The 24,841-nt window shown below is 44.3% G+C and overlaps 1 protein-coding gene across 3 annotated transcripts in view; it reads right to left on the reverse strand.

Annotated features, from left to right (window-relative positions):
* Positions 1 to 24,841, reverse strand: part of LOC122563838 (A disintegrin and metalloproteinase with thrombospondin motifs 19-like) — a 567,067-nt gene that overhangs the window by 255,527 nt on the left and 286,699 nt on the right. For all 3 annotated transcript variants that reach the window (XM_087994240.1, XM_087994230.1, XM_087994226.1), the window contains exon 11: positions 21,780 to 21,881. In XM_087994240.1, the coding sequence (XP_087850366.1) occupies positions 21,780 to 21,881 (102 nt within the window). The remainder of the gene's footprint in view (positions 1 to 21,779; positions 21,882 to 24,841) is intronic.

Raw genomic sequence — 24,841 nt, forward strand, 5'->3', positions numbered from 1 at the left:
TCATTTCCAATGTTATTATTATGACTTGTACCTCCATATTGCTTCTTAAGTCACCAGGCAGGTAAGGACTTCATAAGTAGTACTTACTTCATATGTGAGAACCAATTACAAAGACTGTAGTTATCATTAATTGCTAACCTGAATGTCAAATATCACCAACACAGACAAACCCATCAGTGCCAGATCAAAGCCAATAGTTACAGTCCAACAGTATAGTCTGCATGTCAATGCCACCATGGCAGTAATGAATGTTTTGTTCTCTATTCTAATCTTTCTTCATTGAGTCAGAGCCAAAAACTTAATTTAATTTCAAACATTTCTCTGTATAACTTTGTTGCTCTCATTTCTGTATGTAAATGCATTTCTTGTGAAGTGAAGCCTTGTTGAACTGTTTTTATGTGTGGCTTGGCCCTAACTAGAGAGACTGAGATGTGATGGATTTTGTTCACCATTCCAATGCTCCTGAAAATGAATATGACTGGCAGTGGGTATGCTGGTGCATTGTTCCTTAACCAATGTTACAAGTCCAATACATTACCTACTGCCGGCTGCTCTTCACCTCCATATTTCAGCAGCATTGATAAAATGTAAAGTAAGCACAGTTGACAGATAAAAATAAACTGTTAATACTTAGTCAATGTTTGAAATGGGCAACTGGCAAAGGGATCACTTACAGCTCAAAAGTTGAAATGGAAAGTATTTAGTACGGCTGTTAATAAAATCCTCACTACGTTGTAACATTCTTTGACAGGTTTAAAAAAAAGCACCATAAATATTTAATTGCAAAACTGCAATTTGATTGTAAATTTTCAGCAGCTCTGGTATTTCTAAGGGACCTCAGCAATATACAGCACATTTCATTTGACAGCACTTGACATTATATTTATCTTGAGGCTGTGATGTTCAACTTAGAAAAATGTGGAATGAAAAGGAGCATTCTGATTGACAATGGGAATGCAAATTAGAAGAGGTGTCTATGGAGTGGCTAACTCAACAATCCCCAAAATTCACTTGAAATTCTAATGGTGGTACTTTGCTGCTGCTTTGAGTGTTACATTTCCACTCAATTGTCAACATTTCCTCAATTAAGAAACATAACCACTATGAGCTCAGAGTTTGGAGTCCTGACTAGCAATGATTTTTTTTTTTGGAGGGTAACTGAATTGACTTCAAATATAACAAACTCTAATCCAATCTAAAGGTAGAATTACTTTTTATTTCTAATGATTATACATACAGTCATAAGGGTATGACAACTGACATCAAATTTCCACACTTAATGAACAATACAATTGCATTCGAATCAGTGCAGAGTAAGTTCACTGATCCTGGGATGAAGGGATTGCCTTCATGCGGAAAGATTGAACAGGTTGGCCACGTGCATTGAGGTTTCACAGGATGACGGATGATTTTATAGAAACACAGAACAAAATGAGGGATGCTGACAGGTTATTTTCCATTTGGAGAGAGACCACAAACAGGGGTTCACATTAAAAACAAGCGATTTCGGATTAGACTAACTGTTTTTCTCTCAAGTCTGTCAGTTTGAAGAATTCTCTGCCTCAGAAAGCTTGCTGTGCAGACCAAGTCATTGTGTATTTTAAAATCTGAGTTACAAGGATTCTTGACTGACAAAGAAGTCAGTGGGTATAAGGGGATGAAAAAAAAAGTAGAGTTGAAACCATAATCAGACCACCATAATCTTATCAAATAGTAGAGCAAGTTTGAGTGGTCAAATAGTTTTCTGCAGCTCCTGAGCTGTATGCAATATGCAAATGTTAAAGTATTTCTATGGGATGGAATTAAGTGACAGGTTTGATTGGGATATTTCTCCATTAATATTTACTTCTTGGTATAGGCATGTGCTTCATAGCTAATCCTGATGGTTGATGTGATGTGGAGGTGCCGGTGTTTGCCTGGGATGTACAAAGTTAAAAATCACACAACATTAGGTTATAGTCCAACAGAATGGACATTAACATATCCATTCTAAAAGATGAGAGACTTAACAAACAATCCAGGTATTTTTCAATGTATAATTTCAGTTACATCACACTGTAAACTTTTGCTATAAATTCTGTGTCCTACGATCTTATACTCTACAATCACCTGATGAAGGAGCGGCACTCTGAAAGCTAGTGCTTCCAAATAAACCTGTTGGACTAAAACCTGGTGTTGTGCGATTTTTAAATTGATGGTTGAGTTATAGAGTCATAGAGCTATACAGCATGGAAATAGACCCCACAGTCCAATTCATCCACGTCAACTAGATATCCTAAATTAATCTAGTCTCATTTGCCAGCATTTGGCCCATATCCCTCCTTTTCATATACCCATCAGATGCCTTTTAAATGTTGTAACTGTATTAGCCTCTACCATTTCCTCTGGCAGCTCACTCCATGCACGCACTACCCCCTGCGTGAAAACGTTACCCCTTAGATCCTTTTAACTCTATCTCCTCTCATCTTAAACATATGTCCTCGAGTTTTGGACTCCCCTACCTTAGGGAAAAGACCTTGACTATTTACCCTAACTATGCCCCTCATGATTTTATAAACCTCTATAAGGTCACCCCACACCCTCCGACGCTCCAGGGAAAACAGCCACAGCCTATTCAGCCTCTCCCTATAGCTCAAATCCTGCAACCCTGGCAACATCCTTGTAAATCTTTTCTGAACCCTTTCAAGTTCCAAAACATCTTTGCTAAAACAGGAAGACCAGAATTGAATGGAGATTCCAGAAGTGGCCTAACCAATGTCCTGTAAGCTGCAACATGTCATCCCAACTCCTGTACTTAATACTCTGATCAATAAAGGCAAGTGCACCAAACATCTTCTTCATTACTCTGTCTACCTGCAACTCCACTTTCAAGAGTTGAGGAAAGAAGATGTGATGATGCCTTCTTCTGGGGAAGAAAACCCAAGGATCAACCTAGGATGCATGGAATTAGATTTGGAATCAAGAATGAACTCATCAACCAACTCTAGAATTTCCTTTTTGGCATCAATGATTATTTCATAACTCTCCGTCCCCAACTCATTGAGAACTAACATGTAATGATCATGAGTGCCTATTCTCCAACCCCGATGCCATTGACGTGTCCATACCAGTGTCAACTGGTAATAAGACAGGTTCTGCTATTGTCTTTTGCCTGCAAGAAGATTTATTTCTTCTTTAGTCAACACTAACAGACTGAGGGTATCATGAGAATGACATGTTTTTCTTGTGTGTGATGTGGTCTGTCAGCACAAACAACTGAGCTGCACACTGAAGTTTAATTACAGACCCATTGCTATACTAATGTTTCTTGCGTCATTTCTTTAAATCAGTCCTGTATTCAAGAGTTTTAGCAAAAAAGTTTCTTTGGGGATTTCCTTAACTATATGGTTAGAAAGCAATGAAATAGGGTCTAACATATTGGTGCTAACTTTACAGACCTGTGACCCCTGGAATATTCATTACATCATTTCAAAGTTGAGCAGGAAGCAATTATACTGGAAGGTATATACCTTTGTGTTATCTTGAGATTTCTACACCCTAAAATGTCATCATTTAGTTAAAGTTGACAGTATTCGAGCTGTCAAATTAATCTTCCTATGGATTGATCTCCGGCATGGGCATGTGAAGAAGAAATGTTGTTAAAATTATCATCTTCATATCTTTCTAGTGAATTTTCACTTTCTATGGACCTAATACCTTTCATTAATGAATTTCTGGAGTTATACAAGATACATGAACCTTTAAACGTTTGCTTAATCAATGTCTTGTGCAAATCCAAAACACTTTGACTCAGTTGTTTTTGAAACCAAGTAGAGATTCCCATTTACTTTTTTGGCATTTTCCACCTCCTTGCATGTCTGCAAAGGAAGTGAAAGGATGTGAATGGTGTCATGTTTCCAGTTGTGGACATTTGTGAAAAATCATCGGTAAAGATGCTTACAAATTGGTGTCTGTACAATAGATTATCACATGTCTTATTGGATTCTCCTGTACTGGCCAGGCGTTTGAACATTTTCCACCACTGTGGAGACATGTATTGGTTGAAAGTTGCAATACTGGCAACATCCTTCACTGTCCCTGCACAATTCATCTGGTCAACCTTCTACCTTTGTTGATAAATAACTGTTCCTTCCTTCTGTTATTTGTGATAATACTCTACAGAATAGTAGGCAAATGTTAGAGTTGTGGGCCATAATGTACCATTTCAGCCCAACTTCTTTCTGACCTCGGTTTGCTTTTCCTTCCAATTTTAAAATGGACAGCATGATCTTTTAAATGACCAAGTAAATGCTGATTTTCTGCTCCCCCAAATAGGACACCAACTTCTCTATGTGGTTAAGGACAGGTGACTGCGTCTGTTAGCACCTGCTGCTTCTAGTTATGTATCAGTTCATCCTGTAAACAAGAGGCACATGCCAGTGACTGCAGCGTAACCAGTCTGGGTGAAAGCTGTCAGTGTGTGCAAACATAAACTGTGGCTGCAAAGCTTGAAGCAGTGTTGTGTGTGAGGAGCTAATGAAGCTGTGAATGTTAGGTGTCAGTCCTGATGTACAAAAATTGCTGTTAAATGATTGATATGTGTGTGTAGTGCACTGAGCACTGAGAGAGGCTAGTGGTATAGTTGTGGGATATGGCATTTGAGAAAGTTTCACTGACCACGACCAACTGTGTGAGATCTTGGTGCTGCTTGCGGCATTATTAGGGTGGGGTAATGGTGAATGGCAGGTGCTTGACCGCCATGGTTATACTGTCTCACTGCTTTCAGAGAGTTTGTTAGGAGGATCTCCCAGCCCTTTGTGAACACAGCACACATCACTCCTTCTGTACTCCTTGACCAGAGTCTCCAGTGTAGCCTGGGGAAACTTGGAACGTGCTCTCTCCCACATTGTGCCATTCTTTTGCCTTAACGGGTCAGCAGCTGTAAAATAGCTCCCAGCAACAAATCCACTCACAATACATTTTCATGTTAAGGGATGCAGGATAAATTTGCACGTGGTACAGGAGAACTTTAACAAATGCTAGTCTCAGACTGTTCTTGGAGAAAATGAGGACTGCAGATGCTGGAGATCAGAGCTGAAAATGTTTTGCTGGAAAAGCGCAGCAGGTCAGGCAGCATCCAAGGAACAGGAGAATCGACGTTTCGGGCAAGAGCCCTTCTTCAGGAATGAAGGTTCCTGAAGAAGGGCTTATGCCCGAAACATCGATTCGCCTGTTCCTTGGATGCTGCCTGACCTGCTGCGCTTTTCCAGCAACACATTTTCAGCTCAGACTGTTCTTGGTCCTCTTTTTAAGCACTCACCAGCATGCTTAGCTCTGCCTGAGCGCTGGAGTCATGTCAATGAGTGTACAGAAATTGGCAATCTGCCTGAATCAAGAGTAACAGGCATAGATTAATCCTGCACTGTGATCCACGTGCGTGCTTTGAGGGACTATCAAATTTAATCTACCCTATTTCATCAGATGGAGAGGGTGAGATGAAGTTAAACAGGAATGGAACTGGAATTTACAACATCAGTTTAATTGCTGCATATGTATATACAGGAAACTAGATCAGACAAATAATGGTTAAGAAAAAACTATTAGTTAGTAAATTATTCCCCTGTCAACAAATTTGCTGAATGTTTTGTGTTTTTCAGAAGCATTTTTCAAAAACAATGACAGCACATTCAAATCAGGAAGCAACTGAACCTTGACAAATTGCCCTAACATTTCCCTTCTGTCAAAATATATAATGAACCAGATCATATTTTCAAAACATCCACTGGAGCCGAGGAATTCAGATGTAACAAATGTTTCTGTATCACTTGCATGCATAGGCATACCGAAACAGAAATACTGTATCGAGTGACATGAGGGAATTAGCCTATTTGAGAGAAAGAAAATACAGTATTTTCTTGTTGCCATTACACATCCAATGTCAAAAGAGAAGAAAATTAACAGAAAGTTGCTGCAGGCATCCATCCCTCTCTTTAATAACTGGATAATAAAGGACCTTTCTCAGGTGCCTTATAAATCATATCCTTCACAATCATTTCTATGACAACCAGACTGCTGGAATCCCACATGTAGTCACTATTGCTAAGGCTATGTCACTTAAATCAAATATTTACTCAAACCTGAAGACAATGCAGGTGATATATCATCCTACCTAACATCCACATTGTTCTTGAGTCAATTCTCATTAAACTGATGAGAACTCATTTATCTCACTAAACTTAACTCCCTCCTTAGCTCCAGTTCTAGCAGTCACTGTAAATGGTTCCCACTTCGCTGGTATGGTCACACACCTTTTAAACCACTTTTTAAAAGCCCAGTTTCACTTGTATGACATTGCCACATGGCATGACATCAATCTCTCTTTATTTTCCAAAATTCTTGAACCTGTTATTGCCTACTGTCTGGGAATTAAATATCCAAGGATCTGTATCCTATCAAAAGTGCAGGCAGATGGGCATGGGGTTTCTTTATAGAGTCAGAGATGTACAGCATGAAAACAGACCCTTCGGTCCAACCTGTCCATGCTGAGAATATATCCCAACCCAATCTAGTTCCACCTGCCAGCACCCGGCCCATATCCCTCCAAACCCTTCCTATTCATATACCCATCCAAATGCCTTTCAAAAGTTGCAATTGTACCAGCCTCCACCACTTCCTCTGGCAACTCATTCCATACACATACCACCCTCTGCATGAACAAGTTGCCCCTTAGGTCTCTTTTATATCTGGCCCCTCTCACCCTAAACCTATGCCCTCTAGTTCTGGACTCCCCGACCCCAGGGAAAAGACTTTCTCTATTTACCCTATCCATGCCCCTCATAATTTTGTAAACCTCTATAAGGTCATCCCTCAGCCTCCGACGCTCCAGGGAAAACAGACCCAGCTTGTTCAGCCTCTCCCTAAACCTCAAATCCTCCGATCTTGGCAACATCCTTGTAAATCTTTTCTGAACCTTTTCAAACTTCACAACATCTTTCTGATAGGAAGGAGAACAGAATTGCACGCAATATTCCAACAGTGGCCTAACCAATGTCCTGTACAGGTGCAATATGACCTCCCAACTCCTGTACTCAATACTCTGACCAATAAGGGAAAGCATATCCTTATGTGGAAAGTCAGGAGGCATGGGATAGAGGGAAATTTGGTCAATTGGATAGAAAACTGGCTAACCGGTCAAAGTCAGAGAGTGGTGGTAGATGGAAAATAATCAGCCTGGAGCCAAGTTACAAGTGGAGTTCCGTAGGGATCAGTTCTGGGTCCTCTGCTGTTTATAATTTTTATTAATGACTTGGATGAGGGAATCGAAGGGTGGGTCAGTAAATTTGCAGATGATACGAAGATTGGTGGAGTTGTGGATAGTGAGGAGGGCTGTTGTCGGCTGCAAAGGGACTTAGATATGATGCAGAGCTGGGCTGAGGAGTGGCAGATGGAGTTCAACCCTGCCAAGTGTGAGGTTGTCCATTTTGGAAAGACAAATAAGAATGCAGAATACAGGGTTAACGATAGGGTTCTTAGTGAGGTGGAGGAACAGAGGGATCTTTGAAAGTTGCCACTCAGGTGGATAGAGCTTGTAAGAAGGCCTATGGTGTATTAGCGTTCATTAGCAGAGGGATTGAATTCAAGAGTCGTGAAGTGATGTTGCAACTGTACAGGACTTTGGTTAGGGCACATTTGGAGTACTGTGTGCAGTTCTGGTCGTCTCACTTTAGGAAAGATGTGGAAGCTTTGGAGAGGGTGCAGAGAAGATTTACCAGGATGTTGCCTGGAATGGAGAATAGGTCGTACGAGGATAGGTTGAGAGTGCTAGGCCTTTTCTCGTTGGAACGGCGAAGGATGAGGGGTGACTTGATAGAGGTTTATAAGATGATCAGAGGAATAGATAGAGTAGACAGTCATAAACTTTTTCCCCGGGTACAACAGAGTGTTACAAGGGGACATAAATTTAAGGTGAAGGGTGGAAGGTATAGGGGAGATGTCAGGGGTGGGTTCTTTACCCAGAGAGTGGTGGGGACATGGAATGCGCTGCCTGTAGGAATGGTAGAGTCAGAATCTTTGGTGACCTTTAAGAGGCAATTCGATAGGAACATGGATGGGTGCTTAAGCTAGGATAAATGTTCGGCACAACATCGTGGGCTGAAGGGCCTGTTCTGTGCTGTATTGTTCTATGTTCTATACCAAATGCCTTCTTCACTATCCTATCTACCTGTGACTCCACTTTCAAGGAGCTATGAACCTGCACTCCAAGGTCTCTTTGTTCAACAACACTCCCTAGGACCTTACCATTAAGTGTATAAGTCCTGCTAAGATTTGCTTTCCCAAAACGGAGCACCTCGCATTTATCATCTGCAAACTTACTAACTATACCTCTTATGCTCGCATCCAAATCATTTATATAAATGATGAAATGTAGAGGACCCAGTATCTATCTTTGTGGCACTCCACTGGTCACAGGCCTCCAGTCTGTAAAACAACCCTCCATCACCATCCTCTGTCTTTGACCTTTGAGCCAGTTCTGTTTCCAAATGCCAGTTCTCCCTGTATTCCATGAGATCTAACCTTGCTAACCAGTCTCCCAAGGGGAACCTTGTTGAATGCCTTACTGAAGTCCATATAGATCACATCTACTGCTCTGCTCTCATCAATACTCTTTGTTACTTCTTCAAAAAAGTCAATTAAGTTTGCAAGACATGATTTCCCACACACAAAGCCACGTTGACTATCCCTAATCAGTCCTTGTCTTTCCAAATACATGTACATCCTGTCCCTCAGGATTCCCTCCAATAATGTGCCCACCACCGAGGTCAGGCTCACCGATCTATAGTTCCCTGTCTTGTCCTCAGCACCCTTCTTAAACAGTGGCACTACGTTAGCCACCCTCGAGTCTTCCGGCACCTCACCTGTGACTATCGATGATACAAATATCTCAGCAAGAGGCCCAGCAATCACTTCTCTAGCTTCCCACAGAGTTCTCGGGTACACCTAATCAGGCCCTGGGGATTTATCCACCTTTATCCATTTCAAGACATCCAGCACTTCCTCCTTTGCAAGATGGATATTTTTCAAGGTGTCACCATCTATTTCCCTACATTCTATATCTTTTATATCCTTTTCCACAGTAAATACTGATGCAAAACACTCGTTTAGTATCTCCCCCATTTTCTGCAGCTCCACACAAAGGCCGCCTTGCTGATCCTCGAACTGCTCCTTGGATGCTGCCTGAACTGCTGCGCTCTTCCAGCACCACTATTCCTGAACCTCGAGGGGCCCTATTCTCTCCCTAGTTACCCTTTTGTCCTTAATGTATTTGTAAAACCCCTTTGAATTCTCCTTAATTCTATTTGCCAAAGCTATCTCATGTCCCCTTTTTACCCTCCTGATTTCCCTCTTAAGTATACTCCTACTGCCTCTTTAGTCTTCTAAGGACTCACTGAATCTCTCCTGTCTATACCGGATATATGCTTTCTTTTTTTTTTCTTAACCAAACCCTCAATTTCTTTAGTCATCTAGCATTCCCCATACCTATCAGCTTTTGCTTTCACCCTAACAGCAATATACTTTCTATGGATTCTCGTTATCTCTCTTCTGAAGACTTCCCATTTTGTAGCCGTCCATTTACCTGCGAACACCTGCACCCCCCCCCCCCCATCAGCTTTTGAAAGTTTTTGCCTAATACCATCAAAATTGGCCTTTCTCCAAATTAGAACTTCAACTTTTAGATCTGGTCTATCCTTTCCATCACTATTTTAAATCAAGTGGAATTATGGTCGCTGGCCCCAATGTGCTCCCCCACTGACACCTCAGTCACCTGCCCTGCCTTATTTCCCAAGAGTAGGTCAAGTTTTCTGAATCAGAAAATTGTCTTGTACACACTTAATAAATTCCTCTCCATCTAAACCATTAACACTATGGCAGTCCCAGTCGATGTTTGGAAAGTTACAATCCCCTACCATAACCACCCTATTATTCTTACAGATAGCTGAGATCTCCTTACATGTTTGTTTCTCAATTTCCCTCTGACTATTGGGGGGGTCTATGATACAATCCCAGTATGATGATCATCCCTTTCTTATTTCTCAGTTCCACCCAAATAACTTCCCTGGATGTATTTCCAGGAATATCCTCCCTCAGTACAGCTGTAATGCTATCCCTTATCAAAAATGCCACTCCCCCTCCTCTCTTGCCTCCCTTTCTATCCTTCCTGTAGCATTTGTATCCTGGAACATTAAGCTGCCAGTCCTGTCCATCCCTGAGCCATGTTTCTGTAATTGCTATGATATCCTAGTCCCAAGTTCCTAACCATGCCCTGAGTTCATCTGCCTTCCCTGTTAGGCCCCTTGCATTGAAATAAATGCAGTTTAATTTATTAGCCCTACCTTGTCCCTGCCTGCCCTGACTGTTTGACTTGCTTCTGTTCTCAACTGTACCAGTCTCAGATTGATCTCTTTCCTCACTATCTCCCTGGGTCCCTCCCACCCCCAACCTTACTAGTTTAAATCCTCCTGAGCAGCTCTAGCAAATCTCCCTGCCAGTATATTAGTCCCCTTTCAATTTAGGTGTAATTTGTCCTTCTTGTACAGGTCACTGTACAAAAGCGATTCCAATGATCCAAAAATGTGAATCCTTCTCCCATACACCAGCTCCTCAGTCATGCATGCATTCATCTGCTCTATCCTCCTATTCCTGCCCTTACTAGGTCATAGCACCGGGAGTAGTCCAGATATTACTGTTCTTGAGAACCTCCTTTTTAAACTTCTACCTAGCTCTCTGCAATCCCCCTTCAGAGTCTCAACCTTTTCCCTTCCTATATCGTTGGTTCCAATGTGGACAATGACCTCTTGCTGGCCCTTCTCCCCCTCGAGAACATTCTGCACTTTCTCTGAGATATCCTTGATCCTGGCACTAGGGAAGCAATACACCATTCTGCTTTTTCGCTGCTGGCCACAGCAATGTCTGTCTGTACCTCAGACGAGAGAGTCTACTAACACAATTGATCTCTTGGAACCCAACATACCCCTCGTTGCTTTAGAGCCAGTCTCAATACCAGAAACGTGGCTGTTCATGTTACATTCCCCTGTGAATCGATCACTCCCTACATTTTCCAAAACAGCATACCTGTTGCAACCCATCTATGTGACTGTATTTGAGGCTTTCTCCCCTTCCTATAACTGCCATTATCACATACTGTTGCTGTTGCAAATTCCTTATTGCCTCTAACCGTCTCTTCAACTGATCCACTCGATTTGATAGGATTTGCAATCAACAGCATTTATTGCAGATATAATCCGCAGTAACCCTTAAACTCTCTTTAAACTTCCACATCTGACAAAAAGTGCATATCACTGTACTAAAGGCCAGTACTGCTTCTTAACAATCTACAGACCCAGAAAATAACACCGTCTTATTCCTCTACAAAACACTGCCCCAGGTTAAATTAATAGTTGTGGCTTATATTTTAAATTTCATCAAGATTAGATTAGATTAGCAATTTAGCATGGCCAATTCACCTAACCTGCACATTTTTGGATTGTGGGAGGAAACCGGAGCACACCCACGCAGTCATGGGGAGAATGTGCAAACTCCACATATAGAGTCGCCTGAGGCGGGAATTGAACCCGGGTCTCTGGCACTGTGAGGCAGCAGTGCTAATCACTGTGCCACCATGCCGCCGACACGAGACATATCTCAAAAAACATATAATCAAGAAAGAACCCACTCTACTCACTACTGCAGACTTCCCGTAGGCCACACTTAGAACTATTAACTTATCTGATTCTGTGCTGTGAACTTCACCCAAACAGATTCCTCCAAGATCAGTTGTGAATTTCACTGTCTGTCAATTTTCCCAGATGCACTCTGATGTCCAGCTATACATGAATTCAAACAGCAAAGGTAGTAACTGTGCAGGTACACTGTGGTGTCAGTTTCTTTCTCTCTCTCTCCCTCCTGCATTGACCTCACCATGTGCTTCCTTTGTCTGTTCTTCTCCCTTTTAAAACTGCTGTTGAGTTCCAAAACAATGCAACAGCATATAAAACAGTAAATGCTGCTCCTGGAATTCAACGAAATCACCTCCAACACCTAAAATACCTCAATAAAGGAGCAGCCTGTTTCAGCCAGAAATGTTTCCCTTCCTCCATTTTGGATTACCCAGAATGCATCTGCTTTGTTAGTAAGAAATGAAATTAAATCCATTGTGAGGTGACATAAAGTCTGATGAACTGCAAAGGAGAAAAGACACTGATGGGAGTTGTGCACAGACCTCCTAGCAGTAGACAGGATGTGGGAAAGAAAATAAATCAGGAGATAGAAAAGGCATGTAAGAAAGGCACTTTTCCAGTAATCATGGGGAACTTCAAAATGCAGGTGGAGTGGAAAAATCAGATCTCAAAAAAAGGAATGTGTGGAATGTTTGCCAGGTGGTTGCCTTGTGGTACAGCCCACTAGGGAACAGGCAATTCCAGATTTGGTGATATGTAATGAAGAAGATTTGATTCAGGAGCTGAACGTGAAGGAACCCCCAGAGGGCAGCGACCATACTATGATAGAATTCACTCTGCAATTTGACAGAGAGAAGCTGCAATCAGTTATAACAGGATTACAATTGAGTAAAGGCAACTACAAAGACATGAGGGAGAAGCTGGCCAGAGTTAATTGGAAGAGGAACCTGTCAGGGAAGACAATGGAGCAGCAATGGCGGGAATTTCTGAGAGGAATTTGGGAAGCACGACAGAAAGTAATCCCAAGGAAGAGGAAATGCATTAAGGGGAAGACGATGCAACCGTGATTCACAGGAAAGTCATGGACAGCATAAAGCCAATGAAAGCATAAGATATGGTGAAGATTAGTTGGAAGCCAGAGGTCTGGGAAGCCTTTAAAAACCAGCAGAGGATAAGTGAAAAAGCAAAAAGATATAATATGTGAGTAAGCTAGCTAGTAATATTAAAAGATTACTTTTTTTTAGATATATAGAAGGGAAGAGAGATGCAAGAGTGGACATCGAACCACTGAAAAATGAAGCTGGAGACGTAGAAATAGGGAACAAAGAAATGGCGGAGAAAACTGAATAGATACTTTCAATCCGTTTTCACAGTGAAAGATACCAGCAACATGCCAGAACTTCAAGAAAGTCAGGAACAGGGCTGATTGCTGCCATCATGAATGAGAAGGTGCTGCTGAAGATGGATAAATCACCCAGGCGGATTAACCCCAGGGAAAGGAAAAGGAGGTTGCAGAGGCATTGGTGGTAATATTCAGGAATCACTGGAGTCAGGGATAATCCTAGAGGACAGGAAAATGGCTAATGCAATTCCTGGTTTAAGAAGGGAGGGAGGCAGATGACAGGAAACTACAGGCCAGTTAGCCTGACCTGGGTTGTTGGTAAGATTTGAGAGGGAGGAAGTGAGGACTACAGATGCTGGAGTTCAGAGTTGAGAGTGTGGTGTTGGAAAAGCACAACCGGTCAGGCAGCATCCAAGCAGCAGGAGAATCGACGTTTCAGGTATAAGCCCTTCAGAGGGAATGAGTCTTGTGGTCTGGGGGGGCTGAGAGATAAATGGGAAGGGGGTGTGGGGCTGAGGGAAGGTAGCTGAGAATGCAATGGGATGGTGAAAATGAGTGAGAAGGTGATAGGTCGGAGAGGAGTGTGGAGTGGATAGATGGGAAAGGTGATGGATAGGTCATGAGGGCGGTGCCAAGTTGGAGGCTTGGGACTGGGATGAGGTGGGGGGGGGATGGGAAATGAAGAAACTGGTGAAATCCACATTAATCCTGTGTGGTTGCAGGATCCAAGGTGGAAGATGAGGTGTTCTTCCTCCAGGTGTTGGGTGATTAGGGTTTGGCGATAGAGGAGGCCGAGGACCTGCATGTCCTTGGTGGAGTGGGAGGGGGAGTTAAAGTGTTCAGCCACGGGGTGGTGGGGTTGGTGGGTGAAGATGTACCGGAGATGCTCTCTGAAACCATCCACAAGTCGGCGTCCCTTCTCCGCAATGCAGAGGAGACCACATCGGGTGCAATGGATACAGTAGATGACATGTGTGGAAGTACAGGTAAATCTCTGTTGGATGTGGAAGGATCCTTTGAGACCTTGGATGGAGGTGAGGGGGGAGGTGTGGGTGCACGTTTTGCACTTCTTGCACTGGCAGGCAAAGTGCCGGGAGTGGGGTGTGAGCTGGTGGGACAGCGTGGATCTGACGTGGAAGGAATGGTCTCTCCAAAATGCTGATGGGGTGGAGAGGGAAATATATTCCTAGTGGTGGTGGAAATGACGGAGGATGATGCAAGGTATATGGAGGTTGGTGGGGTGAAAAGTGAGGACCAGGGGTATTCTGTCCTTGTTGCATTGGGAGGGGTGGGGTTCAAGGGCAGAGGTGTGGGAAGTGGAGGAGATGCGCTGAAGGCCATCGTCGACCACGTGAGAGGGGAAATTGTGGTCTTTGAAGAAGGAGGCCATCTGGGAATTTCTATGGTGGAATTGGTCATCCTGGGAACAGATATGGTGGACGTGGAGGAATTGGGAATAAGGGATAGTGTTTTTACAGGAGGCATAGAGCAAGTAGCTGTGGGAGTCGATGGGTTTGTAGTAGAAGTTCATGGTCAGTCGGTCACCGGAGATGGAGATGGAAAGGTCCAGGAAGGGGAGGGAGGTGTCCGAGCTGGTCCAGGTGAATTTGTGGTCAGGGTGAAAGTTGTTAGTGAAGTTGAAGAACTGCTCAACCTTCTCGTGGGAGCATGAGGTAGCGCCAATACAGTCATCAATACAGCAGAGGAAGGGTGGGGGATGATGCCAGTGTAGTTGCAGAAGACAGACTATTCCACATTCCTGACAAAGAAGAGGAATAGCTGGGGCTACCATGGTACCATTGTAAGATTTGAGAGTCCATTATTAAGGATGAGATTGCAAAGTACGCAGAAGTGCATGGGAAAGTAGAGCAGAGCCAGGACAGCTTCAAGGCAGGTCACAGCTGATGAATCTGTTAGAATCCCTTGAGGAGATAATGAGCAAGTTAGACAAAGGTGACCCAGTGTACATGATCTTTTTGGATTTCCCAATGGCCTTTGACAAGGTGCCACTGAGGAGGCTGGTCAATAATGTATGTGTCCACAGTGTTTGTGGCAAGGTACTGGCAAGGACAGGGTATTGGCTGTCTGGCAGAAGGCAGAGAATGGGGATAAAGGAGTCTTTTTCAGGATGGCTGCTGGTGACAAGTGGAGCTCCACAGGGGTCAGTGTTGAGAAAACAATTATTTAAATTATTCATTGACAATTTGGACAAAGGAACTGAGGGCATTGTTGCTAATTTTGCAGATGACACAAAGGTAGGTGGAGGGACAGCTGAAAATGTGTTCCTGGAAAAGTGCAGCAGGTCAGGCAGCATCCAAGGAACAGGAGAATCGACGTTTCGGGCATGAGCCCTTCTTCAGGATTCCTGAAGAAGGGCTCATGCCCGAAATGTCGATTCTCCTGCTCCTTGGATGCTGCCTGACCTACTGCGTTTTTCCAGCAACACATTTTCAGCTCTGATCTCCAGCATCTGCAGTCCTCACTTTTTCCAGGTGGAGGGACAGGTCAGGTTGAGCAAGTGTTTAGATTGCAGAAGGGCTTGAACAGGTTAGGATCACGAGCAAAGAAATGGCAGATGGTATACAATGTGGGAAAGTGTGAATTATTCACTTTGGTAGGAAGAATAGAAGCATAGACCTTTTTCTAAAGGGGAAAAGGCTTCGGAAATCTGAAGCATGAAGGGATTTGGGAGTCCTAGTTCAGGATTCGCATAAGGTTAACATGCAATTTTAATTGAGAGTTAGGAAGGTAACTGCAATGCCAGTATTCATTTCAAGAGGGCTAGAATACAAGAACAGAGCTGCACTACTGAGGCTGTATAAAGCTCTGATCCATCTTGACATTGTGAACAGTTTTGGGCCCACGTCGAGTCCTGGATCATTCACTTGATGCACTGGTCCCTGTGATCTTGCGTGCTCTTCTGTCTGTAGCCCTGATCTTTCACTGGCATTGCCAAGCGGGTAAACTGCTGACCTCTGACTGGCTGATACCTCTCAAATGGCCACATGTCTGTTAATGGGACGTGATTTCAGAGGAAGGTCTACTACTGCCCTCTAAACCGATTTGAAGAGGGTACAGAGTGCTTTGTTCTGAAGAGTCATGTGGATATCTACCACTTTTTATGTAAGTGAGCAAGGCAACTGATTAAAACAGTAGGTTCCATACTGTGTCTTCAGAAATTCAGAGTTTGGTATCAAATGTTCAGAGATCTATTTTTACAATTCCATGCCGAGTGTTTTATCACTGGAGTATAGATTAAAAATTGATCAGTAGGTTCTCCATTTTCAAGGGATACTTGCACAACAGGTTAGGAATTTTCTCACACAAAGATAATAAACTAAAACATTTGGATGCTGAACTTTCTGAAATAAAATATATCTGTTTTATGAGTGTTAATTAAAACAATCATACCAATCTCCACCATTCCCTTTGGCAGCTCTTTCTGTACACACACCATCCTCTGTGTGAAAAAGTTGCACCTGAGGTTCCTTTTAAAATTTTCCCTCCTCACCCTAAACTTACACCCTCTCGTTCTGGGCTCCCACTCAATCTACTGATGGTCTTCTGCCTTTAATTCAAACCTTAAAATGTAATGTTTGCATCACAAATGATAGATCATTGATAAATTAAATTGTAAGTAATTTGGCTCATGACCTAAAAAGAATGAGGAGATTTTTTAAAAACATAATTATTCTGTTATTCTGTTATGGCATGTTGCTGAAAACTTTATTTAAAGTGTCAGGAATTCCCTTGCAATTCTCCCACTTGTGCTGGGAGTTATGGTGGAAATCTCATTTACGGTAAAATAGCAAATGCAAATCGGAATTTGTTTTAGACCCAGGTATTGTTGTAATAAGGACAAGGATAATTGTAATTGTTGCTGAACAAAGAGATCTTGGGAGTGCAGCTTCATAGCTCCTTGAAAGTAGAGTTGCAGGTAGATAGGATAGTGAAGGTGGTGTTTGGTATGCTTTCCTTTATTAGTCAGAGTACTGAGTACAGGAGTTGGGAGGTCATGTTGTGGCTGTACAGGACATTGGTTAGGCCACTGTTGGAATATTGCGTGCAATTCTGGTCTCCTTCCTATCGGAAAGATGTTGTGAAACTTGAAAGGGTTCAGAAAAGATTTACAAGGATGTTGCCAGGATTGGAGGATCTGAGCTACAGGGAGAGGCTGAACAGGCTGGGACTGTTTTCCCTGGAGTGTCGGAGGCTGAGGGGTGACCTTATAGAGGTTTATAAAATCATGAGGGGGATGGATAGGATAAATCGACAAAGTCTTTTTCCTGAGGTGGGGGAGTCCAGAACTAGAGGGCATAGGTTTAGGGTGAGAGGGGAAAGTTAAAGAAGAGACCTGAGGGCCATGTTTTCACGCAGAGTGGTACATGTATGGAATGAACTGCCAGAGGAAGTGGTGGAGGCTGGTACAATTGCAACATTTAAAAGGCATCTGGATGGGTATATGAATAGGAAGGGTTTGGAGGGATATGAGCCAAGTGCTGCCAAATGGGAGAAGACTAGGTTAGGATTTCTGGTTGGCATGGACAAGTTGGACTGAAGAGTCTGTTTCCAAGCTGTACATCTCTATGACTCTCTGACAGCAAGTACACGACAACACCAGCCCCTGCAAGTTCCCCTCCAAGCCACTCACCATCCTGACTTGGAAACATTGTGAAGTTCCTTCACTATCTCTAGGTCAAAATCCTGGAACTCCTTCTTTTACAGCACCTGCTGGTTGAGCTACACTTTCTCTAGGATAGACAATAAATGCTGGTCTGGCCAGCAATGCCCACATCTCACGAATGAACCAAAAAAAAATCACAAAACCTTAATCAGAGAATTACACTTATCGTTAACCCAGTTTGCAATGACATTTAGCATTGTTGAGTCAGGTGAAAAGCAAAATACTGAATACACTGAAGGTTTGCATAAAGAAGAGAAGATGCTGGAAAACCTCTGGAAGTCTGGAAGCAGTGTTTTGAAGAACAGTCATATTGGACTTGATATGGATTTCTTTCCACATGTGCTGCCAGACCTTCTGAGTTATTCCAACACTTTCTGTCTTAATTATGGTTGATCAGTCCTCATTCCTGATGAAGGGCTTTTGCCCAAAATGTTGATTTTCCTGCTCCTTGGATGCTGCCTGACCTGCTGCGCTTTTCCAGCAACATACTCTCGACTCTGATCTCCAGCATCTGCAATCCTCACTTTCACTTAATTACGGTTGAGTAGGGGCCTTAGTGAGTCAAAAGCAAAGCAACTCAAGTGAAATCGTCTTCTTTACAATTTGCTCTGAAGTTAGGCTATAATTACAGTAAGAGACAAATTGTATGAATGCATTCATTTACGTAATCAACCATAATCATTTGTACAAGATGAATCCATGCTGAAACAATTTTAAAGTTGTAACATAAATCAGTTAGAAAAGTGGAAAACATAGCCAGAATAAAAGTTTAAGTTAACAAAGGACACATTGAGGTTTTGTAATATACTGGCCAGGTCTTATTTAATGTATTGTGAACTATTTTATTTCATCTGGGGCCAATGTTCACCGAACCCACTTTTGCAAAACTGATAGGATCATTGATTTTACTCCTTGAATTCGACAGAATGCAAAAAATATTTGTATTCTAAGCATAATTAAGCTCTGTAATAATCCAGAGGGAAGATAAATCAGCCAGACATTCAGGACTATTCAATGAGTAGATGATGCTAGACTGGGCACATTTAATTTCTAGCAGATTCAGCACTAATGCCATGATTGGGGCCTAATTTTAATTTTATTGCTGACACCAGTAAAAACTGTCAGAGCAGATGCAGATGCCCCAGAAGGTCAGGGCTATGCAAGGAGAAGCCAGAATTCTTAGATCCCACAGAGAAAATCTGAGCCTCTGCCACATTGGATTTCTCCTCTTTTCACTTGTGAAACTCACCCAAATCTCTCCTGGATTTCTGAGCACTGCTGGGTAGTAACAATCCAATTTTTTGGCCCACTTTTGCCAGACAATTGGCTGGCAAAATCTTACTAAGACCTGACCAGAAAGCCCTTGCCTAGACAGGGAGTCCAACATCTCTCCTGTTATTTCTACCTAGGAGTTAAAATCTCCACTATTCACTTTAACTAACTCATCAAATCATATTTGTGAATAAATCAACTAAAACATAGAGCTTACAATTCTGGCTTCTGTGAATTGAAGCTAATAGACATTCCAAAAGTGCGCTAGCTTGAAATCCAAGAAGTCCAGTCACTCAATAAATTATGAGAAGTAGAAAGCTCCAAACCACGAGAGATTGGGTGGTACAACGGTTAAGAACTAGCCTTTGTTTTAAAGGTTCATATTCAGATCAACTGAAAGTTTGTGTGTGTGCTGTCTGGAGGGATCCTACATGTGAGGAGTTTGACACTGCTCAAACTCCTTGCTTGGCATGAATCCATGGCACAAACATGACTAATTTAGCACTAATTGGCAATCTCACTACAAGAGGCCACAGGAAACAGAAATGTCACACTAACATTGTAAGGAGTACTCTCTAAGTATGAAGCTGACATATACAGTTCAAATAACATTGAGAATCTCCACTTTGCAACTAACTCTACCTGACCTGGTTAGACTCAATGTTGACAAGCGATGATTTTATGAATGTCTGTTCTTAGTGAAGAACCTTGTTTAAATGTAACTGGTCTTAAAAAAAGTGCAACATTAACATGTCTGGTATGGAAATTCAGTGCCAACAGTTTAGGAGGGGCTTTTTGAACCTTATATGGAAGCTTAAGGCAGTAAAATTATAACAGTGTCTGCAGCTTATTGAGGTTTAGTATGTAGAAAATAAATAAGATGCAAAGAAACTAAGAAATACATGTAATTAATTTAGACTCAGACATGGCAGAGCAGGTTGCGTGTCTGAACTGCAGTTTGTGGGAACTTGTATTCATTTGGACAGTCCCAATTGCCACATCTGTGGTTAATGTCTCAGACTTGTATCTGTCTGGAGCTACTGAGCTGAACCAAGTGTTGCAGATATTCTGACACAAAGGAGAGGGCAGGGGTAATTTCTGGACAGTTCGTCTAGACTTTGGTTGAATCTTGTACAATAGGTTTGATATGAATAATGGTTGAATCTGCTCATATTGAGCACTACAAATCTCATTGGAGTCGACATTTCATTGATGGGACAGTCCTTGGCCACAAAGTGGGAATAAAATTGAGAATAGTGAAGGGAAACTACTGTTGGGCAGCTCATAGAATCACAGAATCCCTACAGTGCAGAAAAAGGCCATTTGGCCAGTCGCGTCTCCACCGACCGTCCAAAGATCATCTCATCCAGCTCCTATCTCTGTAACCCCATTTCCCATGCCTAATCCACCTAACCTGCACATTCCTCAGCAGCATGGGGCAATTAGCATGGCCAATCCATCTAATCTTTGGACTGTGAGAGGAAACCGGAGCACCCTCAGAAAGCTATGCAGACCCAGGGAGAATGTGCAAACACCACATAGATTGTCGCCCAAGGCTGGAATTGAACCCGAATCCCTGGCACTGTGAGGCAGTACTGCTAACCACAAAGCCACCCTGCCATTTCTCACCCACAATAAAATGCAAAATGAAACCTGAATTCCACTCATTCTGTAAACCATTATTCAATAGGTGTTATGCAGCGACCACTAAATTTGAAACTTTGTACCATATATAAAAAAAGTGGACACATTATTCAGGCAGCTATCTAACACCAATATTTAGGAAAATAATGAGCTGAATCATCAGGTGCTGTGCCTGGTTCTCCAGAATGGGACAAATCATGTTCTAGATCAAAAATGTCCTGTTCAATGAAGTGAAAATCGTACATTAATATTTGATAGTTCATCATGAAATGCTGTCATTGAAGCTCAGATTGTGGACTTCAAAGGAAGATCTTGGACATTGTAAATAGAGAATTGTTGGCAGAACAATACCCATATAGAGTGTAAAGGAGCATTACTTTGAGAAATACAACATATTCCACGCAGCGGATGCCTACTCGACCAGCTTAAGCGGTAAAATTTATAATATTTTCTATGCACTTTCATCCTGCCACAAACTCGCATGAGGAATTTTATCAATTATTTTAAAAATGTCAAATTAACAGCTAAATGGTATAACCTAGCTGTAACATCTAAACCATCCACAAACCAGTCACTGGAGAATGATTAACACATGAAAAATTACACGCCATTTTCATCTTTAGCAATTTAATGATTGAGTTGTTTGTTTTATTTATGCTGTGCCAATAATTGTAGCCGCTATAATTTACCCAATACACTTATGGCTTTCGTGCGTTATGGAATGTTTCCATCATTGCTGATAAAGGAACAATGCTGTTGGAACTTGTCATTTTACAAGAACATCAACTTTCAAAGGGAACAACAATTTATATAGCAAAAGAAACAAGTGCTGACTAGTTGGTAATTCGATCCTGATTGATCAATGCGCTGACATAGAGAATGCACGAGGAGACAAATGTAAAACAGATAATCATGTCACAACAGCACAGTAGCAGCAGGAAATACCTAGGTTCACCTGTTGCTCAAAGTTTACACTTCCATCTTTCTTTATTGATATGGAGAATGGAAACCAAATAGAAAGAGATGCAATCTTTCAGATCACTTGTAACATTGATACATCTCAGAAAAAAAGCAAGGAAACAGAAACAAATAATGTTTTAAACACAGAGAATAGAGTTCTTACCTTTTCTGTTGCACACTCTGTACCATCTAGTGGTGGGTCTAGTTTGGTCTTGCACTCCTGCTCACCATCTACTTTGCACCATAGCCCAGTACATATGACATGCTACAACAAAGGGTAAAAACAGGACAGTGACTTCTCCTAAGAAAATAATACTATATTTTACATCTTCTGGAAAATGGCTTAGATCTTGGGATAGGAATAACACTGAGGCTCCAACTGTTCACCATTATCAATGAGTAAACTGAACAGCAACCTCTGGTATACTGGAAAAGCGCAGCAGGTCGGGCAGCATCCAAGGAGCAGGAGAATCAACGTTTCGGGCATAAGCCCTTCTTCAGGCTCATGCCTGAAACGTCGATTCTCCTGCTCCTTGGATGCTGCCTGACCTGCTGCGCTTTTCCAGCAACACATTTTCAGTTCTGATCTCTAGCATCTGCAGTCCTCACTTTCTCCTAGCAACCTCTGGTATCCATGCATTAGAGTTAAAGGCAGAGATCTGGTCATGGCATTCTGTATTGCACTTCAATTTTAGAGCACTGACAAGAGCATTCACACTAAGTTATATGAAGGACATAAAGTTGTGGTAAATACCCATTACAATTAAAATTAGCTTTACAATCATATGCCATGCGAGTACATTGAAACGTTTACAAGCTGCAACTTACTGTGCCAACTTAGGTATCAATGTACCTAGGTACAGATTTTAAAGTACAAAGTCATAGAAATAAATGAGAAAAATAAAAAAATAAAAAGTCAGAATAACAGAACTTCCAACCCAATTCTGGCACCTAGCCTCCAGACTGAGCACAGCCTCATCTCAAGGACAGCAGTTACAAGAGTTTGCTCTGAATTCACTCAAGGCTGATGCTGGGAGTCTGTGCTGAGGCCGGGAGAACGTGCTGAGGCCAGGAGTCCGTGCTGAGACCGGGAGTCCGTGCTGAGACCGGGAGTCCGTGCAGAGACCGCGAGTCCGTGCTGAGACCGGGAGTCCGTGCTGAGACCGGGAGTCCGTGCTGAGACCGCGAGTCCGTGCTGAGACCGCGAGTCCGTGCAGAGACCGCGAGTCCGTGCAGAGACCGCGAGTCCGTGCAGAGACCGCGAGTCCGTGCAGAGACCGCGAGTCCGTGCAGAGACCGCGGGTCCGTGCAGAGACCGCGGGTCCGTGCTGAGACCGCGGGTCCGTGCTGAGACCGCGGGTCCGTGCTGAGACCGCGGGTCCGTGCTGAGACCGCGGGTCCGTGCTGAGACCGGGAGTCCGTGCTGAGGCCGGGAGTCCGTGCTGAGGCCGGTGGTCCGTGCTGAGGCCGGGAGTCCGTGCTGAGACCGGGAGTCCGTGCTGAGACCGGGAGTCCGTGCTGAGACCGGGAGTCCGTTCTGAGACCGGGAGTCCGTGCTGAGATCGGGAGTCCGTGCTGAGATCGGGAGTCCGTGCTGAGATCCGGAGTCCGTGCTGAGATCGGGACTGCGTGCTGAGATCGGGACTGCGTGCTGAGACCGCGAGTCCGTGCTGAGATCCGGAGTCCGTGCTGAGATTGGGACTGCGTGCTGAGACCGCGAGTCCGTGCTGAGACCGGGAATCCGTGCTGAGACCGGGAGTCCGTGCTGAGACCGGGAGTCCGTGCTGAGACCGGGAGACCGTGCTGAGACCGTGCTGAGACCGCGAGTCCGTGCTGAGATCGGGAGTTTGTGCTGAGTCCGCGGGTCTTTGTTGAGGCTGGGAGTCCGCGCTGTGACCGCGAGTCCGTGCTGTGACCGCGAGTCCGTGCTTATACCGGGAGTCCGTGCTTATACCGGGAGTCCGTGCTGAGATCGGGAGTCCGTGCTGAGACCGGGAGTCCGTGCTGAGACCGGGAGTCCGTGCTGAGACCGGGAGACCGTGCTGAGACCGGGAGACCGTGCTGAGACCGGGAGTCCGTGCTGAGATCGGGAGTCCGTGCTGAGACTGGGAGTCCGTGCAGAGACCGCGAGTCCGTGCTGAGACCGCGAGTCCGTGCAGAGACCGCGAGTCCGTGCAGAGACCGCGAGCCCGTGCTGAGACCGCGGGTCCGTGCTGAGACCGCGGGTCCGTGCTGAGACCGCGGGTCCGTGCTGAGACCGCGGGTCCGTGCTGAGACCGCGGGTCCGTGCTGAGACCGGGAGTCCGTGCTGAGGCCGGGAGTCCGTGCTGAGGCCGGGAGTCCGTGCTGAGACCGGGAGTCCGTGCGGAGACCGGGAGTCCGTGCTGAGACCGGGAGTCCGTGCTGAGACCGGGAGTCCGTGCTGAGACCGGGAGTCCGTGCTGAGACCGGGAGTCCGTTCTGAGACCGTGAGTCCGTTCTGAGACCGGGAGTCCGTGCTGAGATCGGGAGTCCGTGCTGAGATCGGGAGTCCGTGCTGAGATCCGGAGTCCGTGCTGAGATCGGGACTGCGTGCTGAGACCGCGAGTCCGTGCTGAGATCCGGAGTCCGTGCTGAGATTGGGACTGCGTGCTGAGACCGCGAGTCCGTGCTGAGACCGGGAATCCGTGCTGAGACCGGGAGTCCGTGCTGAGACCGGGAGACCATGCTGAGACAGGGAGACCGTGCTGAGACCGGGAGACCGTGCTGAGAGCGGGAGACCGTGCTGAGATCGGGAGACCATGCTGAGATCGGGAGACCGTGCTGAGATCGGGAGTTTGTGCTGAGTCCGCGGGTCTTTGCTGAGGCTGGGAGTCCGCGCTGTGACCGCGAGTCCGTGCTGAGACCGCGAGTCCGTGCTTATACCGGGAGTCCGTGCTGAGACCGCGAGTCCGTGCTGAGACCGGGAGTCCGTGCTGAGATCGGGAGCCCGTGCTGAGATCGGGAGCCCGTGCTGAGATCGGGAGACCGTGCTGATATCGGGAGTTCGTGCTGAGACCGCGAGTCCGTGCTGAGACCGCGAGTCCGTGCTGAGACCGCGAGTCCGTGCTGAGACCGCGAGTCCGTGCTTATACCGGGAGTCCGTGCTGAGACCGCGAGTCCGTGCTGAGACCGCGAGTCCGTGCTGAGACCGGGAGTCCGTGCTGAGACCGCGAGTCCGTGCTGAGGTCGGGTGTCCGTGCTGAG

Source organism: Chiloscyllium plagiosum, unplaced genomic scaffold, assembly GCF_037043375.1.
Source record: "Chiloscyllium plagiosum isolate Xiang-an unplaced genomic scaffold, Cpla_swu_hap1 HiC_scaffold_2, whole genome shotgun sequence".
NCBI lineage: Eukaryota > Metazoa > Chordata > Chondrichthyes > Orectolobiformes > Hemiscylliidae > Chiloscyllium > Chiloscyllium plagiosum.